Here is a 23395-nt window from a genome sequence, read left to right on the forward strand (position 1 = left end):
CTAGCTTTTGTTATTACTTTATTTAGTAACAGAAGTAGTAGCTACTCTAATAATTCACTCAACTGGAGCAGAAGACAGCTTGACAGTTTGTGTGGAAGCTTTTAAAACTTTTCCTTTATGTCTCCTCTGCAGCACTCTTGAACTGTGGCTTGCAGTTTAATTTCCAAGCTCCAATGCCTAAATGAGCTGAGGAAAGTAAAAACAAAAAAAAACAAAAACAAACAAACAAACAAAAACCCTAGGATATGGAAAATAAAAGAAATAAAATCATCATAGCTTAGTTTCTCTGTACACCCAGCCAGGAGATTTTCAATCTGTGAAATTAAGTTCTTTAGTGATGATGGGATTGTTCATTTAGTAGTTACTAGAAGAATTCCTTCAAATTTACTATGAACAATTTTGCTTCAGAAACAGCCCCAGATGGCCTCCTCTCAGGCCAGAAAGGATGATAGTTCTGATAGACCTCCTCACAACAGCTACTTACAAAAACAGAATGAACATTTACCCGAGTAAGTATTTCCTCAATTTCTCAAGGACCTGCCCTAATTACTGTGTATTTTTTTACAGAAGTGCTAATTTCAAAATCACACACATACACAAAAATAAAATTAAAAAAAAAAAAAACCACCACACTTTCAAAATTCCACAAATAGCAGCAGGGGAACCAGAAACACAATAACTTCTCTTTTCTTACAGTATTCCAAAATTTGTACAATATTGCTAAGAAACTCCCATTCAACAAAACGTACAAGTTTGACATAGAGGTCATACACATAGGCTATGTGTATGCAAACATTTCTTCCTCCTGCTGCTGCTTTTATAAGAAGAATATAAATGCTTAGCCCACTAAATAAAATAGTAAATAAAGTAAATAAAATACTCCTGACTGCAGCAGGTAGTAATAATAGTAATCACATATCGGGCTGACAAACTGTTCTTCTTCCTTGAGTACGTACAAGGTCAGTCACTAGATCACAGTTCCCTGTTCTTATGGTAGCTCTTGATGTCCTCCATTTGTTAGAAAAACATCACAGGACACAAACAATCCAAGAGATTACTGGAAAGTGTCAGATTATATAGGAGATTCTGGGTGAGCTAGTCAAGCGTAATGCAAAACTGGATTGCTTTTCACAAATTAGGAGGACCTGACTAGGGATACAATAATCAATGACAGCCTTAGGTGTAATGACCATGGACTACTACAGTTCAAAATCCTTAGTGAACAGAAGAAGGCAAGCAGGAAATTACAGACTAGACTTAAGGCAAGGGTAAACCATCCCTGATCAACCTGATTCCCTTCTACGGCAAAATAACTGCACTTACAAAGAGAAGACAGAAAATGAAATTTATGTCACTTTATGCAAGGCTTTGACAACTGGACCCAAAAAAATCCATGCACCCAAGTTGGGATATTACAGTGTAGATGGGTAGACAACCAGATGGGTAAAAGGCTGTTGTTTGGATGATGGGGCTCAGAAGGAATCAATGGGTTCTGCTGCACCTCCCTGTAAGAGTGCTGCAGGAGTCTGCAATGGGACCTGTCCTGTTTAATATCATTATCAATGACCTGGAGAGGGCAGTGGAGCACAGAATCACCAGGTGTGCAGGTGACACCAAACAGGGGCAAAGGTGGATATACATACCCAAGAGCAGGGCTGGCATCCAAAGGGACTTAGCCTGGAGGAATGGGCTGACAGGAACATTATGAAATTCAACAAAGACTAATGCAAAACGCTGCAATCCAGAAAGTAATACAGGCTGCAATGATTCAGGCTGGCGACTGACTGGCTAGGAAGAAGCAGGTCTGTGAAAAAAGGACATGGTGGACAGCAAACTGAACAGAAGCCACCAGTATGCACAGGAAAAGGCAGCCAATAGTATCCTGGGCTCTATCAGCAGCAGTATGGTATGACATGGGCTGAGGGAAATGATCATCCTGCTTACCTGGCACTCATTAAACTGCAGAGTCCAACTCTGAGTCCCTAATATTGAAAGATGTTGATAAACTGGAGCAAATTCAGTAAAGGGCTACCAAGACGATTTGGGCTGAAGCACTCACCAATTAGGGAACTAGGCTTTTTTAGCCTGGAAAAGAGAATATTTTGGGAGGAAGCTAACAGCAGCCTTCCAGCACCTATGCTGAGGCTATCTAGAAGACAGATCCAGGTCTTCTACAGCAGTACACAACAGAAGGACAAGAGACAAAAAGTCTAAGACAAAAGAGTCTCATACTAAATATAATGAAAAAAGAAATTCCTCTTGAGTACAAACACATACATAGGTTGCCCAGAGAAGCTGTACAGTTTCCATCTTAAGAGATTTTCACAACTTGACAGGATATAGCCTTGAGCAACCTGTCCTGTCTCCACATCTGACCCTGCCTTGAGTAGGAAGCTGGACTTCTGAGATCCCTTTTGACAGGATGGTTTTATAATAACATTTCATTCACATTCTCTGTGATATTACAACCTTCTTTCACTAAACAGCATTCAGACAACAAACTTCACAGAAAAAAAAAGGATCATTTCAAGAAGTACCACAGCTTTTAGCAACAGAAAATAACTAATGCATGAACCTGGGAAAAAGCATTGGAAAGCCTCATTGAGACAGGCCAATTGCAGTGCAATAAACATACACAAAAAAAAAAATCCTCAAAATTAAACTAACATGTTTTGACACAACTTACTATACAGATAAAAATGTCAGAGCACGGACTAAATTGTGTAAGTTAAATAATGGAAAAGGTTCATTAAAATACTCTCTTTGAAAGGTCCTTATCATGGAAAGCTGTAAGAGGGGGAGTACTTTTGTTTAGAAAGTATTCTTCTAAAACCAAGACATGCTGTTGTGATTACTTTAAATACTGCAGTCCCATATGCCACATCTAACAAAACCACTCAATGGTTAATTTGCATTTTCCTTTAACTTCTCATTTCAAGGCAGAGTAAAGCAGCAGCACACACTAACTAAAGACACTGAGGCTCTCTTCATGCTATGACTCAAAACAGGTTCTGCTCCTGCAAACATTTATTTCTTGTTGGAAACAAAATCCATTTGCCCATAACAACATATAATGTGAAGTGAAGAAAGGACAGGACAGGTGGGAAAAATTCCTGTTCGTACCACCTTTAACCCAAGCAGCGTTTCTCACAGTGCTAGTACAACACCCACAGCACCAAAATGAGATTAATGAGGATTTTACTATTATTGCTATTAATCAGATTTGCTAAGGAAACAGATTCAGGGAATGCAGAGCAGACTCACCAAAACACATCCAGCTTTGGATCCCTATAGTTGTGTGTCTAATACTGTGCTATTGCTCTGTCCTCCACATGGCAGCCTCCCCTACGTAAAGTAATGAAGTGTAAGTAACAGCTCAGTACAAGATAAATGGGGCTTTTATGCATGTGCCACATTTCCTCATGGTAGCTGAAAGATTATTTCTTTGTATTTAAGTAAATAGATGCACGTAAGTATTTTCAGGGACAAAAAAAATGCTTACCATGTATACTTTGAGAATTGCACTGCTGGCAAGTTGGAGCATGGCCAGACAAGCATTACCTTTCTGTAGCTACTTATATAATTATTTTCAGGATTAGATTCACAGATATTAATTCATATAGGCTTTCTGGTCACTGCTGAAGCCCATAATAGAAAAAGGGAATCTACTTTGAATTAAGAAATTACTACAAAATAGGACAGGATTAGGATATCATTCTACATTTTGATGTGCAAATAGATTCATTTTGCTAACTGCTAAACCTTTATTGAGTTATCTTTCAAAGAAAATCTTATTTTTCTGGGTATTTACACCACAGAACTGTGATTTTCAAGAATACCATAAGAATTCATATCAAAAGAAAATGTATGCAGCTCCTTCTATTTAGAATACATATACAAGTATTTCTTTTAGCATGTTTTAGGAGTGATTCAACAAATTTTTAAAAGATATCTTTGACAGTAATAGCTCCAGCATACCAGGTGATTTTATTCCACCTTTATACACCATTTCTCTGCAGGACAATTTCTCTAGGGAATTGAAATCAAAATTATTAAGTTCGGGAAAACAGCGGGTGTCAGATTTGTATCATCCCTCTCTCTATTCATTAGCTAGCAAAATTGTCAGACAGCTAAATATACCCTTAGAAAGTCAGCCTTCATTCACATCATAACATGGATTTAAGTCTTGGAGACATGAATTCTAGTTTGTTGAAGAAGTGGAATTTCAGAGTTAAAAAACTACTGAATAGTACCTAGCTGGAGGTTAAAATACCTTTTCTTGCAGAAAGTATTGACCTGAGTTTCCCCAGGCATTCAGGTGATAAATATTGAACACTTTCTGAACTCTTCTCCTCATCAGCTGGAATGGAAGCAACCCTCTGAATGCTGCCCAGGACCAGGAGGCTTAGAGGAGGCAGCCAAGGGTCAGCTACCACTTCATCTAATTGGAACTAATCTGCATGTGGCTCAGCATGGCCTGAAGCCAGGAGCAGGTTTAACTACACAGATGGATGAGTTCCTCCTGCCTGTTCAGATCTTCATTTCCCCACCCCCTCAGCATTCATTACAGGCCATGATTTGCACTTTTGTCTAATGGATTTTCATGGGTCTAGGAAACTGTATGTTCAGGAGACTGCATATCCATTAATACCCTCTCTACTTTTAATTGCAATACAGCAGAAGGCAAAAGGACATGGATAAAATATGTCAGGACTATACAGATTCAACATGGGTCTACTTAGACATGACTTTTAAAGAACTATCAGCCTGCTGAATGATTACAGCAAAAACTAGAAGATGATTCCCCCCACCAAGGAAAGAAATTGCACATAGAAACTGGATTATAACAGCATAAAGACGATGTAAACATGAACTAAAAAGAGTAATTATACAAGTACTTCATACCAGTTTTCATCCTGAACACTTCTCAAGTGCTGTTTGCCTATTCAGATGAGAAAACTAAAAGACTAAGATTTAATATTCTTAGTGCATGACCTAGTTTCCAGTCCAGTGCCCAATCTACTACAATATTTTGTCTCTCTTGATGAAGCAGAGCTCACTAATTAAGGGGGGGGAAATGTGTGTACTTACACGCATTACATAGTTCAGAAGTAAGACAAAGAAAGCTTTTAAATATTTGTCAAGTGTACCTCAAAGCAAACCAGAAAGGGTGTCTATCAGCCACACCCCCATTTAAACTGCTGGTGGTACATCATGACAACTATGTGATGCTTTCCTACATTCACCTATTCTTCTTGCCAATGTTTCATACACTATGCCTTACTGAAGAATAGTTAGAGGACTTGGTAACTATAAAACCAAAAGAAAGTTACTTCTTGCCATGAATGACACAAATTTTAAGAAATTTAGGAAATAATGTTGGTTTGAAAAATGAGTGTCTTTATCCTATGGAAATATTTCTTTTCCCAAGAATTACAACTCTAAAGAAAGCACTCACTTTTTTATTTCCGACTTGGAGTTTATCCCTGTACTCCAAGAAACACAAGAGCTCAGTACCACAAACAGCCTGTCAGGAGCTCAGAAGCTCCAGTTTCATGCAGACTCCTGACCTGGAACACTTTTATGGCAAACACAACAGCAGTGGCTACAAGACAGAGCCACACTGGTTATCCTTCCCCTGGTAAGATGCAATGTGAGATGCTCTACTTTTTCTGAGCTTAGATAAAGTTTTCCTTTCAAGCAGCTACTGAGGATAAGTGCAAACCCTCTTGGTACTGCAGTACGCAGTAAGATATCTTTCCTGATACCCCTTTACACACACTCAACCAGATTTATTTATGTATCCCCAGCTACAATAGATGAATTTAGTTCAGCCACTGCATTGTGCTAATTGTAAGAATTTGCATGCTCTATAGGAATTAAAAAACATAACTCAGAATTAGCAAGCTATTTTTTTTACCTGACCCTCGACTAACCTAAAAAAACAGGCAGAAGCCAAATCCTCTGTTACTTGAACAAGAGCAATGCTTTATCCAGACTTCATTTACAGAAAGCAATGCAGTTGGTAAGCCTCAACCTCAGAGAATCCATCATGAACTCTCGTCTTAACAAACAGCAACAACGCAAAAAACAGACAAAGCACACTGATTTTATGCTCTCCCAAGACTATAGTAAGTCATAAATTTGCATCACTGAATTTCAAAACACTCCTGGGACAGAGGCAACTTGAAACACATAGAGATGATGTCTTGGAACTGAAAACACAACCATCCCACATGAGTTCCAGACAAAAGCAAGGGAAGAATTTCAGAGAAATCTTTGGAATTAGCATGTCAAGCAGTCACCTAAAACATATGATCTGAAGAAGACTGAAAAGACTGGACAGAAAAAAGAAAAAACTGCTGCAAGACTGCACTCCTGCAGAAGGTCCAAGAGCCTGAATCCCAATCCCCTGAAAGAAGGCTCTTCATTCTTCCCCAGCCCTTTCTCCTAGGGCATGACTTTTAAAACTGACATACCTGGGCAAAACCAAAGCCACCTAAGGCAAACCGAAGGGCCTTAGGGAATGACTCCAATAACTGCTAGAGCACAAAATCTAAACTTGGAAATTAATTTTCACCATTTTTTTCCATTTTCCTGTAAATAACAGCAGACAAACTTACCTTTCAATAGTAGACATTCAAGTCAAATCAAACCAACACTAAGTGCTTTGGAAAACTCAGTTATTCATTTTACTTGGACAATATTATATTCTTCTATTCTAACTTTTATCTGTAACTACTGAAATCTTTTTTTACTATTTAAGTAAAGAGGCTTTACTGCCTCTTGCGCAAATACATCCCACACACATAAATCTGCTTTGTAAAGTCAGGTATCTGGAGGATGAAATCCAGTAAGTCAGCTAGACACCAGTACTGCAAATGTTATAGCATGTTTCATAATCACCACTATGCACTCCCTTCCAGGACAAATTTAAGGCAAAGATTTTTTTTTTTTTTCTTCATCATTAAAAAAAGCCAGAATTATTTTTGCCTTTGTGGAAAAAAAAGAACTACGTATTTCAAAATAATTCTTGTTCTTCTCATGCAGAGCAGTACTATCTAAACTCCATGCCAAAAGAAAACTCAAAAGGGTATCATTCAAAAGGGACAAGAGGAAGGAAACAAAACTGATGTCCAATCTGAACTGGATACCAAAATTATTTCATACCTCAGAGCACCTACTCTGTTTCAAAGACAAACACAATCCATTAGTAAAACAGATGAATCTAAAATACTAACAGAAGACTCAAGACTGCATCTATTTAAGCAAAGTTATGTCGAACTAAAGGTGTTTTCAATTTTTCAAATCACTTCAAATAAGAGGGATAAGAAGAAGCAGAACAGTGATATAGTTTTAATATTAGATTTTTTTTGGAGGGATTTTTTTTTTTTTTAAGCCAGAAGTGGGTAACAGCGGCTACTCAAATAATAAAGTAAAAACCTAAGCATAGACATGCAATGATAAAATTAATGGTTGCTCCATGCCTCATTTATATTTTAGGACTGACGGATGTTCTTTCTGAGCTCCCACACCAGACAACTACATCTTGACATATTTCCACATCTTTGGCTGAAAGTCAGAAATACTCAGATCATAAGAGCTTTTTTTTCTTCACTGCTATGTTATGTGCTCTTTACGTACATAAAAAGTGCTTACTCTGCACTTCCTCTATATTGTAAACAAACGCAGGTCTTGCTCAGAGTATTGTGTTTCACACAGGAATAGGCACTAACAGTAAATTACAAACTAGTAAATTTACTAACCAAGTAAATTACAAACACAGATTTTAGCAGAAAGTACACAGTGCCTTGCAAGAAGTGCCTCGAGGGTGCCCTGTGACCTCCTTCTTCTAAGGCAGGATTTTTGCTTCCAGAATTATGCAACAGATTACATTAGCAAAGCTTAAGTCCAAAACATGCTTCCTTATGCATGCAATGCGGGGGTTATTTTTCATTAACTCCTAAAATAAACTATACCAAGGAATATGCATAAGTAATTCTCAGACAAAATTAGAGACCTGTTTTTAATAGAAACAAATGTAGCTTTCTCCACAGCATTTCTTGTCACTGAAATCATCCAAAGATTTGGACTATTAAGGTCATCTTAATTAAACATAAAATGAGATACTATAATATTCATCACTTTAAATAAATTCGTCAGACTAGCCAAAACTGCTTACCTTGCAAACTATGAATATTTCAACATTTCTTTCTACGCTAGGTACTAGGAAACAAGCTTTGGAAATCTGTGGAGGCTAAAGGAGCTCAAACTCTCCAAGTGACAATGGGTTGTTTTTTGGGGTATTTTTAAGGATTAATGAACCAGGATTTATGCATGGTTAATTTCATGGCAGTTTTGCAGCAGCTTCCCCTCTTGAACTCTCCTACCATTCATTTACTCTCAGCTTACACTACTAAAACTGGTATTAGGATCAGGTTCTTGGGTCTTTCCCTAATACCTCCTACACAAATCTATCATCCTCATAAACGCCACGTGCTTATTTGTGAGTATGGTCCAACCCTTAGGTTTCCTGTGTCTGGGAGATCCTGTCAGTGCCAGCTCTTGGAGCTATCTGTAATGTGTGTCACACTGACAGTCTGTTGTGGAAACCTTAAAATTCCTACTATCGTGCTGTACATCACAAAATCAAGAAAATTAGTCATAATGATAACCCAACACATAATTACACAGCAATTTTCTTATTTCTCTGGAAGCATATAATTTCATTCTAGGGAAAAAAAAAGAAGAATTTCTAAAATGAAAAATCCATGGAGATTCAGTATCAATATGCCTGACAGCAATCATTTTTCAATATTTAATTGAAAATTATTGAAATATAAGATATAAATTTGCTACTGAGGGAAGAAAGGATAAGCTAAAGCAAAGAGTGACTGACATAGCAGCTCAATCTATGCAGGCTGTATAGGGTAAACAGTAATAAAAATTATTCCATTTATATTGAGAATTTTTTAAGCACCTATTGGATGGCCTCCCCTGTCTTCCTTGACTTCACCCATGATTTTGATTTTTTAAATTTTTTTAAGATGAACAGACATACAAGACAATCAATCAACAGAGAACTTGCACAGCTGCAATTTCAGAACCACAAGTCACTTCACAGGCTTTGAGAATAGGACACCAATAATAAATAACACTTCTTAATGTATCAGTTGCGTAAGGTAGATTTCCCATGACTGCAAGCCCTTCTAGAAAGCAGTGCTGGAAACTGTGTATGATACTTTTCTCCCTGAATAGTATGGCAGAACATTCTAGTGTTCTATAGTGTTCTCTTTATTCTAAGACAAATTCATCCTCTGCCTCTGAATAGAAACCAACAGCATCTTAATTTAAATATCTGAATTCCTATGTCAGGTAAGACACTTGGAAGCACTAAAGCCTTTCCCCAGTCTCCTGCAATTTCATGCATGGTCTTGCTACTTCTACCAGTCCATGGGGAAGTTTGTTCCAAGTCCCACCTATCCTAGCTTTTAGGTACATGATTGCTGCGTCATGTTTGCCTGCAGTTTCCTATACAAAATTTTGGCTCCCATATATTACAAATTGGTAATCCTACCCACATTCTATTGCCTTTTTCCTATACCAGATTTAGTTCTTTGGTGTTATGTTAAACCAGACAATAGAAATCTCTGTAAAATTATTCCCAGCCATGGGCAAGGCCTGGTCTAGGCAGAAAGTACAGAGAAAGCATCTCCATGAATGACAAGAACATTCAAACAAAGTTTAACTAATGGCCTACTACTGACAAACTTTATTATTGCATAACCAATCTCATTAGACAGGCACACAAACCAATAGTGTTATTTCTGTTCTTTTCTGCCCTTTCCCTGCTTGTCTTCCAGCCATGATGTGCCACAGAGCACACAGGCAACCTCCAAACATTTGCCCCAGCCAGGGGAGCACAAATGACACCTTACAAGAGCTCTTCAGATTTGCAGGGAGGACAAAACACTTGCTACTGCGACTGAAACCCCAGGATCGTGTCCTCCACTAAATGATGCTTTTGAAGCTTCTTTGAAACAGCTGTTCCACTAAAAACTCTCAACTATAAACTCAAAAAACTTAATGAAGGACCTAACTGAAGGGTATCAGTACTCTCACATCCAGAGCCTGGAGCAAGGAGACCTTTGGCATGAAACTCCACATCAACCCCTTCAGGCATGGGCAACAGCAGCCAGAAGCAAGTCATGAATTAAATACACAGCCTACATGAGCAGGCAAAGAAAGAAAGCATGACAAAGCAAAGATGGCACATTTTAACATCTAGTTATTGGTTAATAAGAAACACTGCTGTCACACACATTTCTCTTCCTCCCCCCATCTACAAGGCAAGCAGGGCTGGGGCAAGAGAACCTTGTGCCTCCTACAGCTGCAACTGGTATTTTTTTCAGCAACAGCTCAATAGAAGAAAATGGTACAGCAGAATTGGATGCATAAAGTGCAGAATGCAGAGTTAAGAACTTCTGCACTTCAAGATACCCTCTGTACTTTATTCTACCTAGGCAGAAGTAAAATTTCTCAGTGAACTCTACTCCTATTTATTGTCAGCATCCACAAGTAAGATAAAAAAAACAACACCCAAGTACTCTGGCCAGCATCTCTATAAAACCTACTGTTGAAAAGCACATTTAAACCAATTTAAATACAGAGATCCTGCTTAAAAGGTGCTCTGTGCCAGGATTAACATTTCTATTCAAACAGCATTTATAACCAATGGCCATAGGATTCCTCAATCAAAAGTAAAAAGGTCAATTTTCTATTCAGCTACTCAAGTTCACAAGAAAATTACACAACTGAAAAGTGGTTTTAATGTCTGAAGCAGCTTTGCAGTGAAACAGTTCTAGGTTCCAGCTTCCTGTGACAACTTATTCAGTTGCTACTACTGCTATTTAGCTTACTGCATAACTTCTTCATTTTATTTGCTTTTAATTCAAGTCACAGAACTTTGTTCCCAACTTGCTGTCTCAGCACTCTGTTTCATAACTGCAAGCAAAGAACTGGAGGCCAACAGAAAGAAAAGAACATAACACCAACCACAACAACTTACCTACTAGGTCAGGAGCAAAGTATTTTGGAGGAAATGAACACTCTGTGCTTTTTCCAATACTTTTTCCTTATTAACAGTGTGCAGGACAACCTGCCTTAAAATAAGAAAAGTGGAAAAAAAAGTACATAATTGCTTTTTAAAGCCCCTCCACATATACTGTATATAAAAGCAGTCATACAAAAGGCATCCTTCATTACTACTCCTTCCTCACACCTCAACAAGGTGTTTACAGGAAGGAAAAATACACTGCCAGTATGACAACCTCCTCGTCTAGCCCTGTGGTACCCACCAGTGAGACACTGTCGAGCTCACACTGTTGCCCAAACTCAAGCAAACAAGGTGACTGCAGTTCTGCCAGTCTGCAACTTATGATCCTGACTGTTAAAGAACAAACAGCTCTTGTATGAGCCAACCTGACACTTGAAGAGCCTCCTGGTTTATGTTGCTGCTCCACACAACGGCAACTAGTGTTGAAGATCCTGGTAAGAGATGAAAAACTTAATGCTTGTCAAGCACATGGGCAATATTGATTGAAGTTCACTCTTTGTGCTAGCACAACCACTATACCATGTACTCTCGTCAAAGACCTAAAAAAATCACATGGCTAACCCTATCAAGATCAGAATTGCTCTGCTATGTGATCTGGCAGGGAAAAGAAGAACGACTATTATTAAAAACTTCAAAGTTTTAAAGGGCAAAAAGCTAAAGGTAGTAGAGACAGTAAGAGTGATCAGCAATTATACTAAAAATAATTCTTCAGATTACACCTTCACTTTCATATGGAGCTGACAATCTAAAAAACTCTCATACCTACTACCACTTAAAATTAAAGAATCCACTGCAATATGAAGTAACTTCCAGAAATTCTATCTTACAAATTAATTATGAATTATAGATAATTCTAATATGAAATTTAAAGAAGTATTTTCCTCCTCCATCCCCCACAATAGCTTTCTTCCAGAACAGCTATCTACAGGTAAGGCAAAGGCAACATTCATTGAGCATTGACCACTCCATAGGACCCATCCAAAGCACACACAAGCTTAAGATGTGAAAATACAAACATTATCAACAGAAGGAAAAATAGTCTTCCATTGCTTGGTATTTGATAAAAGAATAGATTTATTTTAAGAGAGTTCTTGAATGCTTCTCTGTTTTACCAGACAGAGAAAATCCTCCTGGAATACTTCTGATTTTTTACTGAGGTTTGGGTTTTCCGAGACCTGTTGCAGGGTTGCCCACTAATGTCAAAGTCATGAAACCTTTTTTATATGTCACCCAATAAACCAAATCATGGGTTTATACTTTCTCAAAATCAAATTTGCTTTCAGAAAGGCAACTAGCTGTGTGCAGCTAGAACAAATTCTATCTGTATTTCACAAGCATTCTCATCCCACTATCTGAAATGTAGAACAAAATGGGAAGTCCATGAGTCTCTCTCTAAGAAGTTCACAACTGATTTGTAGTAAAAAAAGTATACTGTTTACACATATGTAAACTGATAGGCTAGACATATGTTCATATCTTAATGACCTTCTAATCACTTGCTCATTCCCTCAGCCTGGAATTGATTATTCACCAGAGGCACCTTCACTCCTCTGCCTCTCCTGAGGGCTCCAGTTGAGCCACTGTTGAAATAAGACACTGGGATGAATGGACCTTTGCTCTGTTCCAGTATGGTCCTTCTATAGTAAATCCCATAATAAGTCAATGCACTGATAATCAACTCCAGCCAACAACTAATGCCACTTAGTGAGAACCTGCTAAGGTTCAGGGGCATCACATCTGGGAGATGTAGGGGTAAAACACCAATGCAATTGCAGGTGGGACAGACTCTGAGTGCTCCCAGATATTCAGCAGCCCTAGCAGACAGTCTGTTCTGAAATCTACAGGGCTTTAGTGCAACTTGAATAAACAGAAAGAAAAAAAAAAAGGGGCCAAGAGTTTACAAGTACATTATATTCAGCAATGAGGACAGCAGTCACTCAGTAGAGGAGTTAAAGTTAGGCATCTGAGGAGGAGAAAGAGCCCTCTAGCACTTAGATTCAATAGAGTCACTTATTTACTGCTCACAGAATTGCTCTGCAAGGATACAAAAGCAGCCTGGAACCAAAGCATTTCTCCAACGGCAAAGTTTCTCAATCAGGGAGGAGTTCACACTTGGCAACTAATACAAGCTATTGGGAAAGTTTTCTATTGAAACGCATGTTTCTCTATCTTCACACCAAGATTCTGAAAATAAGCAGCTTATGATAAAATGTGATTTGCTTAAATATTAAAAGGTAAAAAATTAAAGATGAAACTGTAGTTAAACTGCTTGCGTGCTTTAAAATTGTAAACTTGTCCACTGAATAAAGTGTAAATGAGATTTACAGTAGGGAAAGAGCAAATTACTTCCACACTTCTGTAGCTCATCAGCTTAAAGAGCCTACAACTCCCAGCCAAATCTATTTCAGTGAAAAGAAGTGAAACTGTGTTTGTTTTCCTTGTAATCGCTATTTACAATGTATTTGGTTGCCTGAGGGAAAAAGACAATTACCACAAAGGTTCTAAGTACACTTTTAAACACTAACAGCCTCAAATTTCAGACAATTAACTGAATTACAATTATTGTCCATAGACTTGGACACACACCCTCAAGTAATTAAATTCAGTCTGTTACAATCCACTGTTTGTCATGATTTTTGATGTATCACTGCTACTGAGATGGCACAAGCCACTCAGGGACTCAAAATGCTTTAGCGGGGGTGGGAAGGGAAGGGTGGGGGAGCAAATCACCAAACCACCAAACATTTTAATTGATCTTGCTCCCACTGAAAGTTAGACATGTTTGTGAATTACTAACATAGTCAAACAAAGGATTTAAGAGTGATATTGCCTAGGGAGTCAATTTTGCCATCCAAGCAGAAGTAGAGGCCAAGCAGAAAATAAGAAATTTGGGTGTTCATCCCGGCATTCAAACAGCCTTTTCTCTCAAAAGCCAGGAAGGGTAAGTATAAAAACCAATGGACAAGTGTACAGAAATCCAGTTTTATTGTTGAATGAGTGAGGCAATGAAATAGAGTACCTAAATGGAGATACAGTTTTGGGGCTGGGTTTTCTGTTTTGGTTGGCTTTTTTTTTTCCTTTTTAAGTCTAACACTTATTTATTCTTGCATCTGTTTTTAAAGACGTTCAAGTATAAATGGTTCCATGTAAAATTTTCAACTTTTCAAGTTTCCACATACTGAAGCACAATTCAGTTTTACCTGCTTGCCAGGGTATCTGTCTTAAGAGACCCTGAAAACATCAATTGCCTTCTTTTTCTACAAGTCACCGCTAGATACCACTATTTAGTACTTACACTTTTGTGTATACAGATAGATACCACTACTTAGTACTTACTCTACTTTTGCCACATAAATGCAAATAGGCCTCTTAAAACTGGCACCGAATCCTAAAGAAAGTGCTGATCCTGAGAAACTGCAATTCCTTGACAGGGTCAAGACAGCAGAAAGTTCTGGCGTCCTGCAAGACTGAAAGAAATCCCTGTACTTTAGAATCATTAAAGGAGATATCTTCTCTACCTTAAATTGAATTGTTAAACAACCCGATGCTTGTTTAACAGCCTTGACAATAGAAAGTGAACAGGGAGCTTCCACATGTGCAGGCAGGTCACAAGCTATCAAACTGGCAACGATGGGGGCAGTCCTCAACATATTTGAATTTAGTGCACCTGTACAGAATCAAATATGTACATATTAGGGTGTGGACATACATACATACATACATATATTAGGGTGTAGTACATCTACACCCACAAAAACATCACCTGTCTCAGTCAGAAAACAGGATTACCTATCCTTTTACCAGACCAGGACCAGATTTTACTCACAGGCACAAAGACCAGACTTTTCAGCTGAGCATTTCTAACATCAAATTCTGTTCACTTGTGTGAATATGGCTGGTAACGAACAACTATCTTTTCCTGCTTCTCTGCTTTACAGTACACATGTGCTATACCACACCTGAGAGCGTATGAAAGAATAAAGCCTGACCCAGGAAGAGAATGGTGCTAACCCATCAAGCTTGCCAGTTTGATATTCACACAGGCCATTCACTTAAGAGCTGGACTTGATAATCCTTGTGGGCCTGTTCCAACTCAGAAGAGTAACTCTTGTCTCCTGGAATTTAAAGTCAAGCAAAACCCTTCCTCTTTAGCACCTCATCTCTGACGAGCCATCCTTACTGTATGCTGTTTAGAGGCAAGATGTACGGTGTGGAAGGGGAAAACCATTGCAATGAGCCTGCCACTGACTGCCCTTCAGTCAATGCACTTTAGAACAGGCCCCTTTTTATTTCTTTAAACAAGGTGAGTTTTCTGTTGCATTGGCCTTCTGGTTATGCTGAATCAGAATTTTTCCATTAATATTACAGCTGCTTAAACACAAACCCAAGCAAAACAGCCTCTCCTTGGTTTCTTCTTGGGCGTTTTATATTTTGGTAAATTTTCCTTTAACCTTACCTCAGGAGACCTTCTCAGGCCTACACACAGACTTAAGACAGCCTCTAAGGAAACTTTGTAGTCAAGCACCAAGACTAATAAAAGCACTATTCATCTAACTAATACATGGAGCTTTTAGCGATGAGTCAACCTGTCCAGTAAAACTAGAGACACAGTTTTTGTCAACTTATCCAACTCGGCAATAAGCAAAGTGACTGTATATGCATTCTAATGTAATGCAGAACAAATCAGAGCACCATTCCAGTTAAGATGCAAGGTGAAATTTAGAGGTAAGAGTCTGACCAAGGCTCCATGCGCTAGGTGTGGTTTATTATCTACCTTTAACCATTTTTCATTTTGGCAGAAGATTCAGGGCTTGTCACACCAATTTAATTATTTTACTATTTGAACTTTGCATCTTCATCAAAGCAGTTGCTCCAACACCTCTCTATTCAGCTTTATATTTCCCAGATTAGTTTTAAACGTCTAGGAAGTTTGATCAAGCTGAATTACCATTCTTAAGCAAACTGGTGATGCATCCAAAAGGTTTTGCTGTCTACGGCATCTCCCAGAAAAGCTGGCTGCATTCGCTGATGCAGAGCGGGGAGGAAACTGCAGTCGCATTTTAGAGCTCCAAGAGGAATAATGGTGATAAAGACATTTTCCACCTAGCCAGGGGAAAAAACGCAGGACAGCACCAATAGCCGAGGAAACGAGGTGGGGTATCCGTAGAAAAGCGGATTAGAAAAGAAGGAGGGTACCAGGAAAAGAGAAGCACGACAGCAGGAACTCGCATCACAGCGGCGTAACTTTCAGCAGCATCCTCCTCCCCGTAGCTGCTACTGCAGCTCCTCTCCCCCGGGGGGTACCGGGGGATGGCTCCGCGGCCCGGGCGCTGGCCGCCCCCCGCCGCCCGAAGGAAGAGGAAGCGGCGCCGGGCCCGCAGGAAGTGCGGCTGCCCCGCGCCCGCCGCCCCCGGCCCGGCGGCCGCTGGGCCGTGACAGGTGGCGGCGGCGAGAGCGGCCCGGCGGCCCCGGCTCCGCGGGCAGCTCCCGGTGGGACCGTCCGTCACCCGCGGGGGCCGCGGCGAGGGCTCGGGCAGCCGCGCTCCTCTCCCAGCGGCGCACCTCCCCTGCCCGCCCCTACCTTGTTGAGGTGGGGGTCGCGGAGCACCTCGTAGCCCCTCTTCATGGTGAGCTGCAGCGGCCGGGCGGCGTCCCGCCTCCTCTGGTCTCCCTTCCCTGCCTGCATGGTGCGGCGCGGCGGGGCGGACTGCCGTCAGGTCGCTGCGGGAGCGAGGCAAAGTGGCGGTTGCTCCTCCTGCCGAGGTGACCGCCCGGCGGGGTGGGATGATCCTACCGGGAGAGAGGGAGGGGGCAGAGCCGCGGCGAGGCGCCGCCGCCGCGGGAGGGGGGGGTCACCGGGGCGCCGCTGAGTCACCGGCGGCTCCGCGCACGGCCGGGCGGCCGCCCAGGTGCGAGGGGCGGCGGGGGCGCGGAGCCGCAGCCCTGCCCTGCCTGCTGGCGCGGCGCAGAAGCCGCCCGGAGAATCGGGCCGGTCGGGGATCACCTGCTGCCGAGGGGGGCTCGCAGGCGCGGCTCTGCTCGTCGCGCTGGGTTTGGCACGGGGGCTGCCGAGCGCCGCGCCCGGAGCCCATCGGCCGAGACCCCGCGGCCCGGCTGAGCCCCCTGGCACGGCCGCAGGCAGGAGCCGGGCGTCTGCGCTTGAGTCGCGTTCAAGTTTGGCTTTCCTTCTGCTATTTAAATGGCCGTGAAACCCAATCTTGCCCGAAGGGGACGGACTGCATAGCTTCGTACAGTCAGGAGCACATGTTTGGTGTGGGTTGGCTTCAGCTGGTGGGGGTTATGCCTGCTCAGGATGGAGAGCACTGGGGCAGAGTGGGTGTTCAGCTGGTTTGTAACACTAGCCCTGACGTTTGTCTGCAATACGTTCTGAAATTCTTTGCATACAACCCATTGTGTATTGTATGACTGTGGCTTTATGGCTCTAAATTCATGTATGTAAGCAAAAATAATTTCCATCTGGATGATGTAGTCCTGCTGGAGAATTTACACAGCTTTAAGTGTGTGACTACAGGATTAATTTAGAAGGGTTTGGTTTCTGTTGTCAAGCAGCAATGAACAGATAGAGATTTTGCAGCTCTTTTAAACTTGCCTCTTCACATTTAATCAGTAGGCCTTGTAGCCAAACTGCTACCTACTCTTTCATTAAAAAAAAAAAAAAAAAAGAGACTTCCACAGAATCTGGCCTTTACCAAATATACCAAGTAGTTCTGAAAAGTTTATTTGCAGTTAACTAACAATGGAAAGTTGGAAGCCTACCAAGTCTCTATTTCTGGAAACTTGACTTTGCAAGTCAGCAGAAAATTCAGTAAATAGATTTCTCCCATGCTCCACCATCTTAGTATTATGGAAAGCAGTAAACTAAAATTAAAACTTTCTTCAAAACTTTAAACCTGGAGTCTTTCTGGTCAATTATCCAGCTTCCCTTGGGTTTCTCTGGGTAGCTAAATACCTTCCTCCCCACCCAAGTCCTGAATATTACCTTTAGTAGGTATCAGAGGTATGGGGTTTTGTTTCACCTTTTTCTTAGTTATAAAAGTGAAAAGCAACACAGAAACATCCTTTCTCCTTTCTTTGTAGTGTACGCTGAAACCATTCTGATGGAATGCTGACCTAGTGCAATATTTTGTCTGAGAGTGATGTGTACTGATGTAATTTTTATCTTCATGTTGCAACACTTTATAAAACAAACTCTCTTTGATTTATGTGAAAAGTCACTGCAATCATTGTGACTACCTGCTCAGAGGTCCGAATCCTCCTAAGCACTTGTCCTGACTCACTTTGCCCAAGTTATAAAAGGTATGTAATGAAACAGCTAATCAAAGTCAAATCCATTGGGTTATATATATATGTAATCAGGATTCAGAAGCCATCTACTACTGTGTCTTAAGTGTGAACTTAGTCCTCCCTATCTTCCTAAAATTACAGTTTATTTCCATTTGTTATGTTCAAACACTAATAAAAACTAAATCATAACTATCTTTTGAGATAAATGAGTTGTAAGAATGGCAACAGATCTTTTCAGCTCAAAAGGAAGACCGAAGAAGCAAGAAAAAATGGTGTCACCTGTCACCTATAGAAACCTTCCCCTTGAGACCTGGAACATTCTACCATTTAATGAGATTAGTAGGTATTTATTTGTCCAAGTCTGCTGTTAGTGATTACTTTTCTTCTAGACTTTACACCTTCCTTCAAATTCAGTTGTGCATTTGTTTTGCCTTCACAGAGTGTCTTTGATCAAGAGAAATTTTAGAAATTTAGTGGCTTTTCTAGGACCTCAGAATATTCAAACCATAAAAATCATTCAGTAGCCCAGAGGAGTAATGCTCAGCAGTTACATCTGCAGTCAAAGGTAATTTTTCCAAAAGAGGACTGCATTGCATAATAATTGCATAATACAATCCTATTTATAGGACTATAAATAAAGCCTTTGTAAGTGACCAACTTATTTGTAATGGCTGTGTACACAATACAGATTTTTTGTAAATGTTGGCCCACATTCAGACCCTCATTGGGCACTGTACACTATTGGTGTGTTTCTGACAGAAAATACAGTGGTTTTGCTCTTCTGGCAGGCATTTAATTATTTTTCTCAAATGGTTTCTATATGGAGTGCTTTTAAAACTCTTACTTTTTATTTTTCATAAGTACTTATGGTTTCTTCGCACCTTCTGTATTGCTTTGTCTCTCTCAAATATCCTCAGATGTACTAAGGATATCTGAAAAGCTCCACTTGAAGCAGTTCTAGGAAAAAAAAAAAAAAATACTAGAAGGAAAATTAGTGGTGTGATTTAACCTTAGCCAGAAACTAAGTACTATGCAGCTGCTCACTCATTTCCTGAGATGGGGAGAACTCTAAAAAATGGTAAAATGTATGGGTAAAGGCCAGTTTGATAAACAAAATAAAGTAAAATACAATGTATTAGTAGTAATTGCAAGTGAGGTAACAAAGAGGAGTAAAACCCAAGAAAACCAAGTGATGCAGAAGACAATTGCTCACCACTTGACTAAACTCCAGCCCATCCCTGAGCAGCAATTGGCTCCTCATGGCCAAATCCCCTGATTTAATTTAATGAGCATGATGTTGCATGGTATGGAATATCCCTTTATGTCAGCTATGCTGGCTATGCTCCCTTCCAGCTTCTTTTGTGTCTCCTTGTTGACAGAGTATGAGGCAATGAAAAGTCCTTGACTGAAGGGTGAACACTATTGAGCAGCAGCTGAAACATCAGTGTTAGCAACATGATTCTCCTACTAAATCCAAAATGCAGCACTGTACCAGATATTAGGAAGAAAATTAACTCTATCTGAGCCAGAAACTTGACAACCCACTTTGGCAAGGCAGAAGTAAGGATGGATAAGTACAGGGGAAAATTTCTTTGTTGTATTTAATTAAGATTACTCACCGTGTTTAAATATTTAAGAATGAAACTTGGGAAATATCCTTGTGTTAGGTTTCTAACACAAGGATAATGTTGTGATCAGAAGATTTGAACTCCCTCAAACTATTTCTGAACCACTGTTGATTTTGGGAGCTGCATATCCTGCTGTGACGCTGGGGAGGGGTTAGCTTTTGGAGCTACCAGTTTGGAAGAAGAGAAAGGGAATTCCTATGTCCTGATGAAAACATCCAGTTAACTACTTTTAGGGTGGTACTTGTGTGTCGTGTCTGACTTACCCCACTAAGAGATCTGTAGTTGAACTATTATCAACTGATGGTGACAGTTGGGCGCTCACTATAGGGTCACGGTACTCCAGGTAAGACCTCATCAGCCCTGAACCAATGGAAAGCTTTACTTCATATGTTTGAGCCATGCCAATGCTCTCCATACTTGTCAGCACAATGTTTGCTTTTTTGCAATAGTGCAACACTGTTAAGTTCTGCTGTGCTTGTCATCTGGTGTAACCCTGGGTCCTTTCCTGGGGGGGTGGAGGCTGTGTGAGTTCATTGGAAGAGACTTTTAAGATCATTTGGTCCAGTTAACCCAGAACTGCCAAGTCCAACACTAAACCATGGCCCTAAGTGATATGCCTACACCACTTTTAAATACCTCCAGGGACAGTGACTAAATAAAAGATGGAGATGCTCTGTTAACTTTCCTTTTGCTGCTGGTGTATTTATAGAAACATTTGTTTCTATACATTTGTTTACTGAGTTACAACTTTTTATTGAGTTACAAATTTTTTTATTGGGTTGGCCATACCCAGTCAAATTTGGCAGGGACCCGAAGTTACTTTTTAAAAAAGATCAATTATTTCATGATCTACCAACAGAATTGAAACATTTTAAAAGTCTCTATAACATAAACATTTTATAGTAGTGGCAGCAATCCTGGCTTCTTGTAGGTAATTTGAAAATGTAGTTAAATTTTTCATCACTAAGAGATGTGTTTTTAGTTAGGCTGAAGGAGAAGCAAAAATTGAACTGTATGAGCAGTATGAGGTTATTGTTTAATAATGATGTTTTTATTAGCTAGAAGTGATTTTTATAACAGGTCAGTTTTGAAAAACATTTACTTCAGAGTAGACAATGTACTCCTGACGTTAAGAGCAGAATCTACTAGAAGGTTTGACGTGCCCAAGTGCCAGCACTGAGCACTGCCAGCCTGCCTGTCCCTGCCCACACTCCCAGGGCACCCACCCACCCACCCAGCCATGGCTCAATACCCCATATCAGCTCCCAGGGTCATCGGTCACTGGCCCAGCAGCACCGCAGCCTTGCCTGGGCCTGGCCATGGGCCTCGCTGTCCTGGACCCTGACCATCTGTGGGCTGGCTTTCCAGCCTGGCCTTCACAGCCTCGTCACTACAGAGTCACTCAGCGGTCACAAGGCTGTCCCTGACCCCGCTTCACGTCCTCAGCTCAGCCTCAGGCTGGCCTCAGCAGCGCAGCACACACGGACAGGGCTGCCCTCGGCTGCCCCAGCCTGCCCTCCCCCTCCTCCTTCAGTGGGGGTGGTGGGAAGAGCCATGGCTGGCAACTCCTTGCCTGCCTTGCTGGTCCAAACGGGGATCCCCCCGGCCCCAGCCCATGCCACACCCTGGCCAGGAGACCGGTATGGAGTAGGCAGAGCCAGGCTCTTCTCATGGATGAGGAGTGCAATGCTAAGAGGTGGCTGTAGCAAGGTGCACCCACACAACGTCCAGCTGGGCTTAAGCACAACATTTTCAAGCAGAAGGGTGGTGAGCACTTGAGCAGGCTGCCACGAGATGCTGAAGAATTTCACGCCTGGAACATTTCAAAGCTTGAAAAGGCCATGAACAATCTAGCTTTGAAGTTCAGTTTATTGACAACAGAAGGTTGGGCCAGATACGCTTTAGACATCCTTTCCAGCATAGACTGTTACATGATTCTGCAAGTAATACACTGCTGAGAGTGTCAAACTCTCTGATAATGCAGACACTTTTGCAGGAATTTCATTAGAGCCACAAAAGGCTGTTCCTCCTCATGAATTAATCAGCTTTCTTTGATCTTGCTCTTCAGTTTCTGACTCTCCTTCTATTAAGGCTTGTATCTGTTTGACCGGTGGGATTTTTACTCAGAACTTGCTTTATACCACTCACACTTTATCCCTTTCTGTTAAGGGTTTTATCCTACATGCATTCAATTTAGTTAAACTGTTGAACTTCAACAACTAGTGCTAAGTGTCCTAATACTCCACAATTTTGGAATCCATTACTGGATTCATAGAAGTACTAAAATTATTTCAGCATAACACGTACATAATATATATATAAATCAATAAGACAGTAAGAATTCCTGTTACAATTTGTTTTAGTCAACATTATATTGTCCAGGTGTCTCAGGAAAAAAGCTCTACTTGGCCCAGTACATGTTGTTGATGTTGAAGCACGGTGAGAACATGTCCACATATACATGGTACCTATTAGGAACTTCCAGCACTTCTCAAGCCAGATGTAAATTAGGAAGAGACATATACAAGTAGCTGCATGTCTACATAGCCAATCATGCTTCACAGTAGGCCTGGAGTAGAACGGCACTTTTAATTTTCCCACATCCCAGTGCTGACATTTTGACTGGTAGACCATGTCCTTGTTATGATAGGAAATCTAGCCCAAGGCAAATAAAATATGCATGCCACAGTGCAGCATGTTCTCAGAAGATATTCTGTCTGTATTTATGTTTCAAGAATATTAAATAATGCTCAAAATAAACATCCAACCCTTTTCCAGTGTTTGCCCAAATAGTGCAGTTTTCTAAGAATTTCTCTATTTCTACCAAAAGACCCCCAAAACTATAGAGGCCCAACTATTCATTTCTTGTCTTTTAATCTCATGAGAACAAAACTAATGTGAGGAGTAATAGATTTCCAAGGTGATTTTAAATGAATATTTTTGAATATACAGACACTCTGGAGTGACTCAAATGACCTCCATAAAGGCATTAAAACTCACATTCCTTCTTTTCAAGTTATTCAAAATCAAGCAAATCTTCTTTGAAATATCCTGTTAAAATTAATTTCCTGAATTGGCTGGGGATGAAGAATGTAAAATACTTCTTAATTCCAAAGCCTGCTTATCTGAAGGATAGGAAATCTTGATAGTGTTATCTTTTCATCACTAATGCAAATGCCTAAACATAATTTTAGAAATTTAGATGTGCACATTTATTTCCATCTCAAATATTTTGAAGGTGTTTTGTGGAAGAATGTTTCAGACTAGGAAAATTAAAAATTTTAAACTGCTTGGTTAATGGTCTCAGGACAATTTTTTCTTGGCCTCATTTTAGTTGCACTGAATT

At 40.4% G+C, this 23395-nt stretch overlaps 1 protein-coding gene across 1 annotated transcript in view; it reads right to left on the minus strand.

Annotated features, from left to right (window-relative positions):
* ME1 (malic enzyme 1) overlaps positions 1-16802 on the minus strand; it is a 154236-nt gene extending 137434 nt beyond the window's left edge. The window contains exon 1 of the mRNA XM_062488615.1: positions 16698-16802. Coding sequence (XP_062344599.1) covers positions 16698-16802 — 105 coding nt within the window. The remainder of the gene's footprint in view (positions 1-16697) is intronic.
* Between the last annotated feature and the right edge of the window lie 6593 nt (positions 16803-23395).

The sequence above is a fragment of the Cinclus cinclus genome, chromosome 3 (assembly GCF_963662255.1).
Source record: "Cinclus cinclus chromosome 3, bCinCin1.1, whole genome shotgun sequence".
Lineage (NCBI taxonomy): Eukaryota > Metazoa > Chordata > Aves > Passeriformes > Cinclidae > Cinclus > Cinclus cinclus.